Genomic DNA, 13,354 nt, shown 5'->3' with positions numbered 1-13,354 from the left:
TATACTACAATCTGGCGTCTCCTCCTTGCTGTGATCTGATTACGCTGTTCTCTGTCCTGTAAGATCCTGAAGTGTGCTTGTTTACAACACAGCCACTCAGCTTGGCTAGATTAGCCCAAATCTTTCACCTTAACATTTGCTTACGAGTCACTGCAGACTTGGATATGAAACTTTTGGAAAAAATCTAAAATTCCCTGTCAGTTGTCCAAAATCACTGCCGTGGCTGTTTCCGAGAACGGTGTTAATAGTTATCTTAGTTTTCTCACAATTCTGATGGTATAGTTCTTCTGTTATAGTTCTGCTTTCTTTGTTTTCTCAAAAATCTCGTTTGTGGAATACACTGGGGATGGCAGGATGCCAAGGAAACAACTCCACATTTCAGGGAAGAAACACTGTCATCAATTCTTTATTCTGTGCTTGCAGGGGGTCCCGTTAGACACCAGCAAGCTGCCACCCTATCCTTACTCCCAGGGGGGGCCCCAGCCGCCCGGCCCACCCACGTCCCATCAGCCCTTGCAGAAGGGCGGGGCCTCGTCCCCAGCCGGCCAGCTGCAGCAGCAGCAGCAGCAGCCGCCGTCTTCCCAGCACCCTTTGCACCCTCAGCAGCCGAGTGGCGCCCACCCGGCCCAGTCGCAGCCGCCGCTGCCCCCGCCTGGCCAGCAGCCGCAACAGCAGCACGCGCACCTGCAGGCCCAGAGCGCGCAGGGCATGCGGCAGCCGCTGGGCCCGGGGCAGAACGCCCAGCACCTACAGGAGCGGAGCCCCCTGCACCAGCAGCACCAGCAGCACCAGCAGCACCAGCAGCACCAGCACCAGCAGCAGCACCAGCAGCAGCACCAGCAGCAGCACCAGCAGCAGCACCAGCAGCAGCAGCACCAGCAGCAGCACCAGCAGCAGCACCGGCACGGGCATCACTGCAGCGAACAGCAGCCACATCCGTCCAGCCAGAGCCTCGCCCCCGACTTCGGGCTGTACAACGTGAGTGCACCCCCCCACCCCAACCCCCCCACCCTGACCCCGGCAGAGCCAGGCACCGTCATGCAGAGCGACCTGAAACACAGACTCCGGAACACGTAGTGCCTTGCAACAGTAGGCGTATTCAGACTAGAGGTCTGCACGGCCACGAAGTCGAAGCCTGAACCCGGCTCATGTCCGAGACCTGAAGCCCCCGACCTGACCGAGCCCAGGTGGTGCTGCCAAATTTGAAACCCGAACCCGAGATCGGTCGCCCTCTTTGCCTCTCAGAGCGAGAAGACACCCATGGCGCGCACGGAGGCGGATTCTCGCAGACGCGTATTTACGATGCTCTGCTCTGCTGAGGTAGTAGAGTAGTAGTAGGCCTACTTCAAAAAACTAGCGCTATAAGCAAAGTGAATATGCGCGCAGGCAGGACTGGCTACCTTCCGCGTCAGAACGTCATGCAGCACGCGGATATTTATTACATGTTACACACATGAGAGAGCGAGCGCGCAAAATGAATGACGCATTTCTTCTCATAAAAATACATTTAAAACAGAAAATAATAATAATAATTCATTTTCACCTCTTAGAAAACAAACCAGAACCCGGCCCGAGCCCGAAGTTGTACCCGAAAAGCCGACCCGAACCCGATACCTTGTCGGGTCCCGTCGGACTCCAGTCGGGTAGCAGATCTCTAATTCAGACCCCACCCATGTTGTGAAATTACAAAAATTGCAGAATCCATCCTCTTTTTTTTCTGTTACCTGGGTGTTTTCTTCACGAGGCGGGACGGTAGTGCAGTGGTCAGCACTGCTGCCTGCCAGCCCTTGGGGGCCGGGGTTCGGTTCCAGATCTAGGGTGCTGTCTGCGGGATTGTGCCAAACAAATGAACTGCTGCTTCGCAGTATCGAGACTGACCGTTCGCAAGGAGATGGATACGTTTGCAAGGCACTGTCCATGCAAGTCGTGTATTAAGTCTGGCCTTTGTTTTGCAAACATCTCTGCAAGAGTTCTTCTGGTTTTAGATAGATCCGACTTTATTGATCCCGAAGGGAAACGGAGGTGTTACAGCAGCCCAGCCCAAGACAAGCAAAAACAGACATCAGAATAGACGAACAATTCAAATAAAATAAGTACAGCAATACAAAATAGAATATATAGAGTTAGGTGTGTGCAAAATATGCTCATAGTCACTGTAAAACAATTAAATATGTACAAAATGTGCATAGGTATATACAGATAGTACCACAGTATATTAATGCAGTGTCCAAAAAGTACATGAGTGCAACAGGCTGTCCATAGAGGAGCAGATGAAGGGCTAACAGTCCTAGCCTAGGGCAGTGTTATACACCCTGACAGCCGCTGGGACGAAGGACCTGTGGAAACGTTCCCTTGAACACCGTAGCTGGAGCAGTCTGATACTAAAAGTGCTCCGCTGCCTAATGACAGCGGATGAGAGGCGTTGTTCATGATGGCTGTGAGCTTGGTCAGCAGTCTTCTCTCTGCCACCACCTCCCGGGGGTCAAGGCACAGCCCCCCAGCACAGCAGTTTTGCACACAGATGGGATTATGAGTGTGTGTGAAGGCAGGAGAGGGGGGTGTCACAGGCAGACAGATCTTTCTCTCCTAGGAAAGGGGGTTCCGTAGTGTCTCCATCTATGTGTTGTTCTTGAGTCCCTGCATCGACGGTAGTGAGCCAGGGGGGTGATGAACGATTCCCCCGGTCTTCTTCCCAGCTCTTAGAAGAGGTACAGTCTGCTTTCCTTGCGCTAGAGCTCCGGTGTCAAAGTCCTTTCCCCTTGGCTCTCCTCACAGGATTCCTCCTTGCTGAACTCCCTCCTGGACGACCCCTACCTTGACCTGCAGCTCACAGCCCAGCAGACTCAAGTTCTCTCCCAGCAGGCAAGAGCAATCGCCGGCAGAGGGGTGGGGCTGGGGGATGGGGGGGGCGGGGTCATATGAAATGCAGCGACATGGGTACAAAAAAACATGTGGTCCCACGTGTGAGTCATCCTTGAAAAGACAAGGGGCTTCACTGTGTGGGGTGACTCCGTGCTCATGGCTGATGGGTTGTTAGTCCTGTGAACCGATTCAGCTTGTGAAAGACTCAATGTTGTTTTTTGTTAGAAGTGGGATCCCAGTGGCACAGTGGTGAGCATTGCTGCCTCACAGCGCTGGGGCCCTGGGGTGCTGTCTGTGTGGAGTTTGCACGTTCTCCTCGTGTTCATGTGGGTTTACCCCCCAGTCCAAAGACATGCTGGTGGGTTAATGAGCTTCTGGGAAAACTGGCCCGTGTGTGAGTGTGTCTGTGTGTTGTGCCCTGGGATGGACTGGCGTCCTGTCCGGGGTGGACCCTGCCTTGTGCCCGGTGCATGCTGGGATAGACTCCGGCTCCCCCGCGACCCTGGTGGAAGAAGCAGTTAGAAGGAGGGTGGAGTCCCAGTTCTGTCTGACCTCTAGTCCTCTGTCCCTGTGCGTCCAGCTGGAGCAGTTCAACATGGAGGGCTCGGGCCTCAACAGCGGCACCGGAACCGGGGCCAGCGCCAACAGGGAAGGCGGTTTCCCCAGCGACCTGGCTTCCCTGGCCTTCTCCGGGCCCAGCGACCCGCACGTCCTCAACAAGCACAACCAGAGCTACGGCTGTGGCGTGGGGCGCCACGGCAACGTGCCCAACATCATCCTCACAGGTGAGCCGCCGGCCGACCCCACAGTGCGCTGGGGTCCCCAACACTGGCCCTCCAGGTCCACCCCCCATCTTAGTGTCTGAACCCTGATGTGCAGTTCTCACCCAGACTCATTTGGATCAATGTAGATGGAGGTGAACTAACTTACCCATTTTTGTCAGATTTTTTAACCAGGAAATGAACCAAGAAGATCTGATCTCTATTATAATAATAATGGCTCACACTTCTATAGCGCTTTTCTGGACACTCCACTCAAAGTGCTTTACAGGTCATGGGGATCCCCTCCACCACCACCAGTGTGTATCCCCCACCTGGATGATGCTCCAGTCTGCTCCCCACACACCAGCTCTCAGTGGGGAGGAGAGCAGAGTGATGAAGCCAGTTCAGAGATGGAGATTATTAGGAGGCCATGATTGGTAAAGGCCAGGGGGAAATTTGTCCAGGACACTGGGGTAACACCCCTACTCTTTTAGAGAAACGCCCTGGGGTTGTAATGACCACAGAGAGTCAGGACCTTGGTTTTACGTCTCATCCTAAGGACGGTGCCTTTATTGTGTCCCTGTTACTATACTGGGGCATTAGGACCCACACAGACTGCAGGGTGAGCGCCCCCTACTGGCCCCACTAACACCTCTTCCAGCAGCAACCTCAGCTTTCCCAGGAGTCTCCCATCCAGGTACTGGCCAGGCTCACACCTGCTGAGCTCCAGGGGGCTGCCAGCTGGGAGCTGGCCTGAGAGACTCTGCTGTAGCCCAAGGGTAATGCAAAGAAATGAAGGAAATTGTTAATTCCCCTCTGCACTAATAATGCAAAGGAATTATTTTATCTCCTGAAACGTTGTTTGTCAGAACCTCTTTTTTGGAGGAGGTGGTGGTGGTTTAATTGTGTTGGGCTCTGCCACAAAACACAACAACAAACACATGGTGATCATGCTGGACTTGACTGCTAATAAATAATAATAATAATAATAATAATAATAATAATATGCTTTATTTTATATAGCGCCTTTGAAGGTGGCCTCTCAAAGCGCTCTACAGAAGGACAACACCAATAATAAAAAACAAACATGAGATAAGCAGGGTGAGAATACATAGTAGGAGGAGACGGTACATGGAGGTACTGAATACAGTAGGAGCAGAGGGGTAAAGAACAGAACCAGTTCAGAAAAGGCTCTTCTAAAGAAGACGGTTGTGAGTTTGGCTTTGAGTTTAAAGAAGGTGTGTCTCCGATATCCTTGGGGAGAGAGTTCCAGAGCTTGGAGGCATAACAGGAGAAGGGTCTGTCACCCACAGCGTGTAGATGGGCTTGGGGATCTTGGTTTGTGTCCTGCCTGCTTGAGCTGTCTTTGAGAGCCCTGTACTAAGGGAAGACACCCGTGAACTGACCTGTGAAGATAAGGCACCCGACCACAGAGAGGGGGTTCTGGAACCCGGAGCAGCCCGCTGTGATCTGAGGGCTTGTCCTTCTGGCCCGCAGGGGACTCTCCGCCGGGCCTGTCGAAGGAGATCACCAGCGCGCTGGCGGGGGTGCCGGGCTTCGAGGTGGATCCCTTCTCCCTGGACGACTCGCTGGCGCTGGAGGGGCTGGGCATCCTGGCGGACGGAGACCTGATGCTGCCCGACCCGTCCGTGGAGGACAGCTTCCGCTCCGATCGGCTCAAGTGAGGGGGGGCGGGGGGTGTGGCCACCTGCCCGCCTGCCCGCTCGTTCCCTCATTCCGATGCAGAGAGGGCAGGGGAGGGGTGGGGTGGGGGGTCATGACCTGCGTTGTTTCGGTCTTGCTTTCCCTTGTGGGTGACTGCCCTGTCACAGCTTTGCCATTCTCATTGGTCTGCTTTTTAGGGAGCCCCAGTTCTGCCTGTTGGGGGGGGGTCACGGAATTTAGGGAGCCCCAGTCCTGATATTGGGGGATCACTGAAGTCATGGAGCCCCAGCCCTGTTGTTGGAGGTCGCTGAATTTAGGGAGCCCCAGTCCTGATATTGGGGGATCACTGAAGTCACGGAGCCCCAGCCCTGTTGTTGGAGGTCGCTGAATTTAGGGAGCCCCAGTCCTGTTGTTGGGGGTCACTGAAGTCAGGCAGCCCCAGTCCTGCTCCTTAAGGGCTGTAGTTGAATATTTTAGGTTCCTGTAAATCATGAGCTACTTGAGGACCATGGGCCGGACCGCACTGATCCCAGTGGCAGCTGCACATGACCAGTCCGATCTTCTCTGCAGACGCTAAGTCGTTGATGACTTGAAATCAGGGATGGGGCGGCCCAGGTCCTCAAAGGGCCTGATTCCGCCGCGCAGCGTGGTTGATGGAAGACCTGGTGCACGGGTTTCTGTGTGCCATCAGCTCAGTTCATCGCAGTGACCAGGAGCTGGCCGTCCCTAACTTCAGAGACTTCCAGAGAACATCCGTGGGGAAAACTAACCGAAACAGCCGCAGGTCCGCTGGCTGGAACTTCACAGTTCTGGCTGCCTTCCCCTCCCGCGGGATTTTCTCACCGACCCGTCTCGAGATGAGCCGGCTAGAGGGCGCTATATAAGCGATACTGAGGTTCACTGATTCTGCGTTTCTCAACCAGTGGGACATTATCGGCCGTGCCCCAAACGTCTGATATTTATCTAAGTGCACCATGAGGTGAAAAGGGTTGAGAAGCGCTGATCTCGCTCACAAACCTGCGCGACCCTCAGATGCTTCCCTCCTGTGCTTTCTTCTTCGACCTGGAAGGGTCATGCCCAAAGCCGTTTCCTACTGAATTCCTGACCTGGCACAGCAGGTTAGCAGGCTGGCGGCTTCTTGCCAGGAGCTCTTCGGATGAAGTGTGGCGTTATCTGCAGCTAAGCACCTTTTGATTTAGTGTGATGTCTTGAGACGAGACCTGTGAATTGCCTTACAGTTCTGGCTGGGAATCTTTCTGTGTAATGTGACCGTTTTCAATGTATCACTGTATTGGGCAGAGCAGCGATTCAGACCTCTGTGCGTTGCTGCCACACAGCTCTTGGGTCCTGGGTTTGATTCTGGACTGGAGTGCCTGTCTGTGTGGAGTTTTCTTGTTCCCCTATTTTCGCATCCCACCTCCCGGAGACATGCAGGCTGGGTTTGATCGGCTGGTCTAGATTTAAAAAAGGAAGACGATTCCATCCATGATCCGAAATCTGCTTCTTCCTGTTTGGGGTCGCGGGAACCTGGGGTCTTTCCGGGAGGCGTAAGACACAAGGCCAGCCCACACTCTGGCCCCTGGTGTCAGTCCGTTGTGCGTGCTCGGGAACTGTGAGCGCACTGCGCTCACCAGGCTGAGCGGACCGGTTCAGATTGGTGTTACCTGGAAGTTTTGGGCTCGCTGTGCGACATTTTTTTTAAATAGTGGGGTCCCAGGGGACGTAAAAGGTTTGAAATCTCCTGGGCTTGGCTGGGTTGTGACACTGTACCGAATCCAAAAGCTCTGAGCACCTTGAAGAGAAGCGGGCGGGCCTGTTTTGTCGGAGGGATTGTGGGACAGCCTGGCACGCACAGGGCGGAGTGCTGCTGCTGTTTGTTCTGGAACACGGTGCTCTCAGGCTTGGGGCCTGGCTGAAGCCCTCGAACCCGCAGAAAGAGCACCGCCGTCCCACTCCGGAGAAACACAGCCAACACCCTGACCAACCAGGCGTGCCAACCTTCAGGCGGCCCGGAGAACACCCAGACTTTGACTCGAGCCTCTGGTGATCGTCTCCTGCCCTGCCTGAGACGTGCAGCTCATGGCGAAATAACTCTCTTTGTTGGATCTTGATGGCATTGGAAGGTAAATGATGATTCTGCTAAAAAAGAATTCGGAAACCCAGAAAAGCGATCCCAGTCACAGCTGCGCTCTGGGCAGTTCCCAGTGCGACGCACTTACATTTCACATGGATAGAGAAAAATCCACGTCTCTTACAAGGTTAAACACATTTTTATGGAGTTTTACTGTTGTCCAATTGAGCGCACTAGTATTTTCATACTGAGCAGTTTAAGGGCTTAAATTGTCCCAACAGGGCTACGGTAATCGTCTCGCCAGCTTGTTTGAAACGTGCCCTCTTACACAAGCAAAACCACCAGCCCTTCCAAAACCCGCAGCGGGTCTGAGATGGTCAGTGCACTTATTACGTATCCGAAATGGGCATGAAATGTTGCCGCCCAGCGAGCCTTAAACAGAGCAGCGTGTTGATATTTCGGGAACTGGTGGTTGTTTTTTTGGTGGTTGCGTGGAGGAGCGAAGGAAGCAGTCCCTGGGGGGGTCACTGCCTTGGCGTTGCTCACCTGGACTGACGTCAAGCGACACTGTATCGTTCCTTGGCCGGGCCTGTTGCACAGCCTGCTGGGAATGGCCAGAGTGTGGAGATTTTCATGTGTTAAAAAAAGAGTTTATTATACGGAAGAAAATGTGAGTTCTGTGTATATGTAAATAGATGCGCAGGAGAATAGTGTAACAGTGCAGAACGAGAGCCCACCATGTGAAACATAACTCCCGGCTGGATACTAACGAAGCACTTTAGCTTGTTTTTAGTAATGACATTTTGTACATCACATTCTGTGCGCTGAAGTGTTTTTTTTTTTCTCTGGACCTGACCAGCTTTCTGCTAATACAGTTACAGCGTCTGTCCCTGTTATCACATTGTCCGCGTCTGGACAGAGTTCATTGTGTGGTCTAGATTGTTTCTGCTTCACATGTGCAAGCAGTGTTTGAGGGGGGTGTATTTCTTGGGACGTATCTGCTGTCAAAGTCGGGAGAAGAGCTCTAAATTCTCCATTGAAACCCAATGTGAGGCCGGAGTTGGTCTTCCCAGCCCTGAAGTACACTGGCAGGGCTCCTCTGGAAGAAAGGATTCAATTTTCCAATCCCCAGTCCATCAGCTTTTATAACTCTCTGGCAAGAGGAAAACGGGGTATGGGTGTTTAGAAAAGGGGTGCAATTGTTGTTCACTCCACAGCAGAGTCTCAGCAGGACTCCCCCTCAGCAGGACTGAGTGAGAGGAAGTGGTGTGGGGAAGTATTTCTGTGCGACACACCCTAGGCGCTGTTCAGCCTTGCGTAACAGCAATTGTCTTCCCCTCCACTACAGAACATTTTTTTTTTCCACAATGAGCTGTGGGAGAGGCTTACGGGATAATGTGATAACGATGCACAGAATCTAAAACAATTACTCTTAGCAAAAGATCATAAGTTATTGGGGAAAAATGAAATAAAAACTCCCACTCCTGAAAGAGAAATCTATTTAATGTGCTCGTGGCTGTAGCCACCATCCACTGAAGCCCATCTCGGACATTGCATTTATCTAGAATTTCTGCCACTAATTTGACGATTCAGTGTGTTTTTTTCAAGTTAAAAAAAACCGACCAGAACCCCCAGCCCAGAACAGCTGATGGTTCTGAGTGCCTCGTCTGTGTGCTGTATTTTCTGAATCGGAAGTTCAAACGCAAGCCCTTATTGCAGCACAGCACTTTACAAGGGAAACAGAAGTTAATTGCACACAGTCCTGTGTTTACTTGCCCATGGATGTGCATGGGACAGATTGCTGGGAGGTTGTGCGGGCCTCCAGTAGCTGTGATAGCATCACTGCCCTACTTATTTCGCCATCCCTCAGGGTAGTGGCTCGCTCCACTGTGTGTGAAAACCCACTGGAGGGTCTCTCATCCCCATGGGTCAGTGCCTACTGTGTAGGTGAGTAGACGTCAGGGAAGCTGGAATGAAATTGCTATATAAAGGATAGGATGTGGATCCAGGAAGTGTTGTGGTTAGAGGGTTATTCAGCGTTCAGCGGGGTTAGAGGGTGTTCAGCGTTAGATTGAAAGGCCCCAGCAAGTGTGAGCAGTTGAAGGGAGAATTGCTAGGCTTGGCAGTGGAAAAGAGTCACTTGTAGGAATTGCAGGTGCAGTAGAAACCGTCCAGGAAGCAGTCTGGTTAAAAAGCATCTCAGTCGCTCCCTACGAGTCTGCAGGAGCTGGCAGTGGAACACATCAGCCCTGAGACAGGCTGCAGAAACGGATCAGGCACATGGAGTTCAGGCACATGGAGTTCGGGCGTGCGGAGCAAGGGTTAGAAAAGCCTCAAATGCAGGTAATCTGATTAAGGTTTCCTGCTTTTTTCACCGGCTCACAGTGTCTGTTTTTTGTGCTTTGATGGCTACGAGAGGAGCAGGTAGGCTTCTTGCAGTACAATCTTAGTTCTGCATGTCTCTGATCTGCTTTAGCCAAAAAAAGCAGAAATGGACCGTTTTCTGTTTGAAATGATTCATTTCCACTGGACAAGAGGGAACTGTTTTAGCAAAGAAAAAAAGGAGATGGGTGATGTCTTCTCTCTGGAAGTAGGAAAGAAGATCAGGTCTTGAAATATACTCTGCTGTTCTTGTAGAGAAATTAGTCAAAAAGGAAGGTCAAACTTCACCCCTGATATTCGTGGCCTAAAGAGAGACGACATTTATTGTAGGAGTCTGTTTCAAAAGCTGTACTGAGCATCAAAAGAAACATCTCACTGAAAAACAAAATACACACAGCTGTCATCAAGACAATGGCATTCTGTTCTGTAGCAGGGTGTGCTGACATTTTATTGACCAGACGTCCGTCCATTTTCTGACCTCTTGATCCGATTCCGAGCACAACATACAGACTCCACACAGACAGCACTCCGGGACTCTCACCCAGGGCTGTGAGGCAGCGACGATCTGTCAGTCAAACCTTCAGAAACATTCCGTTTAGGTTCAGAAGCCGAAAACACGTACAGTAGCATCAAGTTTGTTTTGATGCTCAGTGTCGTTTTTTTCTGGTGTAGGGGTCCTGACTGCCATTAAAAACAAAGCCCTGCTGTGTGTAGGGGGCTCCAGGGTCACCTTAAATGACAGCACCCCCGCGGTTTTTCATCCGAAACAGAAGACGGGGGTAATTTTGGTGCTGTCCCGTACTGGATCTCCCTACATGCAGGTGATGAGGGTTTTCGAGAGGCTCGTTTTTCTTCCACTCCTCCGACAGCGAGAGGCACGCCCTGTGCTCGTCGGGGGTTCGAATAAAAACAGAGAGACGTGTGTGGAATTTCCCCTCAGCCCGGGGGGGGGGGACAGATCGGAGGGCAGAGGATGGTGGAGCTCAGGGGTCCGAGAGGGAGGGAAATGACGTTCTTTTCTTTCGTTCCTTTGAGGGTCCCAGCGCTGGAAGCTGTTACGTGACCCAAAGGCCTGCAATTCGTTTTTTTTTAACCTAAAATGCAAAGTGCCTCTCCCCAACCCTAACCTCCTTTTCACTGGGCCATCCACTGCCAGGAGTGTGGAGTAATTTACAGAAGAGGTCATAGGCCTGATAACCGAGATGGCACCTGTTTGATCAGCTCCTACCCCCAGCCTGTGGTGAAATGCGGGGCAGGATTGCGGAAGAAGTTCTGCTCTCCTGGTCCCACCTGCCACTGGTGTAATTCCAGGGCTGTCCTGGCCTCCGTGTTTTGTAGATCTCGCTGTGTGGCATGTGGAATTCAGCCCACTCGTGAAAGGCTCTGGGCTCAGAGGCCCAGGGCAGTGGGACCCAGAAGCCAGCTGGTCCGGATGGGGGGGGCAGCCCGTTTGCTGGATTATTCTGGGTGTTCCTGTCTCCGCCTGTGATGTTGCAGCGCCCTCTGCAGGCACCTGGGTGTGCAGCCGTCCTGAGCTCATGCCTGCAGTTCAGGGGTTACATCAGCAGCCCCTCTGGGGTACCTCATACCGGCTGGGCTCAGAGTGGCCGAATTGGACCGATTCAACGTCATAATCGTGTTCCTTGATTTTAATCTGTTCCGCTGACCCTGCGCTCTGACCCCCAGCTTCTCTCCCTGTCTGTGTGTCTCATGGAGAGCAAGCTGGGGTATGCGAAAAAAAGACAAATTCCTCATACAAGAAATTGCATATGGCCGATAAAGTGATCTGATCTTATCTTAATCGCCGGGGCACCGGTTTCTGTTGTTGACAAGTCGGAAGCACTGTGGAACTGTGGCACTCCGGGAGCAGGATTCACAGCCCCCTGATTTAACCAGTGCTGATCCCGGAGAGGAGACTCCTTCGGAATGTCCCTCTCTTAGTGTGCAATATTAAAAATCAGCCATCTGAGTTTGTAGATGAAAGGTAGAATGTCTATGTCTCGCCTTATACGCGTAAAACTGTCCCAGTGAAGAGTGAAACCAAATTTATTTGAAATAACCATACTATTTTAAGTATTCTTTTTTGTCTCTTGTGGCACTTACTATGCTATTTCAAGGATTTTTCTGTGCTGGGGACTTAGTAGTGTTTAGTTATGGAGAAGTGAAGGTAATGTGAAGGTAATAGTGACTGATGGGTTGAAAGTCACATCGCAAGAGGCGGAAATGAATTTGTTCTCATTTCAGATTCAGTAATGGAGAACAGGCAATTGCTTGCTTGAGGTTTGCAGGGAGGTACATCACTGAAAACCAAGAACAAACAAGACTTTCAACAGGAGGTCCACTGCACAGCCCCCCCTCCTCCTTCATTTCCACTTTCTGCCAGTAGGGGTAGCTGTTGAGCAGCGAAAAAATATATATATGTGGAGTTTGGAAATGGGGATAAAATTTGTAAAAATGTTGACCATATTTTTTTATCGATCATGTCATTGTGTATTTTGTTTTGTATATATACTTTCTTTTTGGTGGGGATAAAATTAAGATAAGCCCTTTTATTTTATTTTTTTCTTGCGTGAGGAAAAAAAAAGCCTATTGTTTATTTTGTTTTTTTTAAAACATCATTTTTTTATTTTTATTTTAACATGTTTAATCTTACCAGGGAAAGTAACCTCTGTTGTAAATACTGTTTCTGAAGCCATAGGTTCTTAAACCTAGCAAGAATTAAAAAAAAAAAACTTTTTTTAAAAAAACAAAGTGTGTATATTCACAAATATTTTACAAGAAAAATAAAAAGAAGAAATGCTAATCGCCTATTTTGTTCTTAAAATTGTGTTTTTGTTATTTTTCTTTTGGCTGCTTGGTGCAGAGTGGTGCATGCGGGATTGAGGTTACAGGTAGCTCACCCTGAGACCTGGGGAGAGCAGTTCGTTGCGGTTTGTAATCTTCCTTATGGGCATCTGAGGCTCAGCCTGCGTTTGTCCCCCCCACCCGTTGTCCTTACAGTGGGCCAGTGAGACATTACACTCCCCTACCAAGAAATCCCCTACCCCCACCCCACCCCACTGTGGCTCAGGATCTGTGCCTGTGGCTGGAAGGTTGCCGGTTCGTATCCCGCAGCCGGCAGAGGAATCCTACTGCGTTGGGCCCCTGAGCAAGGCCCTGAACCCCAACTGCTCCAGGGGTGCTGTATAAATGGCTGACCCTGCGCTCTGACCCCAAGCTTCTCTCCCTGTCTGTGTGTCTCATGGAGAGCAAGCTGGGGGATGTGAAATTGTACATGGCTAATAAAGTGATCTTATCTTAGGTCACTGCACCTCCAAGGGCAGATTCACCTGCTCTGCGTGATACTGTTGGTTCTCCTTGTGCAGGAGTCCCCAGTCCTCGGCCTGTAGGGGGCACTGTGTCTACAGGTCTTCTCCATCTCTTTAACACGCCACCACCCACTGCTTAGAGAAGCCATTACACTGGTCCCATTAAGCCTGTAGCTGGATTTGGGTCCTAAAGAGCCCAGATGCACTGGGAACCTGCAGCCACACCACCCACCTGCTCTGCGACTGGGGATCCCCTGCATCACTGGCTCACAGGCAGCCATGGAAATGGGGATGGGGGGGGTCAC

General features: G+C 51.3%; 1 protein-coding gene across 4 annotated transcripts in view; it reads left to right on the top strand.

Annotated features, from left to right (window-relative positions):
• The window catches only part of LOC148639895 (CREB-regulated transcription coactivator 2), a 30,228-nt gene extending 17,684 nt beyond the window's left edge, over positions 1-12,544 (top strand). For 2 of the 4 annotated variants that reach the window (XM_088621527.1, XM_088621526.1), the window contains 4 exons: positions 424-978; positions 2,776-2,862; positions 3,443-3,647; positions 5,121-12,544. In XM_088621527.1, coding sequence (XP_088477653.1) covers positions 424-978; positions 2,776-2,862; positions 3,443-3,647; positions 5,121-5,308 — 1,035 coding nt within the window. In that variant the 3' untranslated portion in view covers positions 5,309-12,544. The remainder of the gene's footprint in view (positions 1-423; positions 979-2,775; positions 2,863-3,442; positions 3,648-5,120) is intronic. The other 2 variants (XR_015930708.1, XR_015930707.1) reach the window with 2 other exon arrangements.
• Positions 12,545-13,354: the final 810 nt, after the last annotated feature.

The sequence above is a fragment of the Lepisosteus platostomus genome, chromosome 26 (assembly GCF_059453375.1).
Source record: "Lepisosteus platostomus isolate fLepPlt1 chromosome 26, fLepPlt1.hap1, whole genome shotgun sequence".
Classification (NCBI taxonomy): Eukaryota; Metazoa; Chordata; class Actinopteri; order Semionotiformes; family Lepisosteidae; genus Lepisosteus; species Lepisosteus platostomus.
Note: the sequence above shows the minus strand (reverse complement) of the source record. Positions and strands in the feature narration are given on the sequence as shown.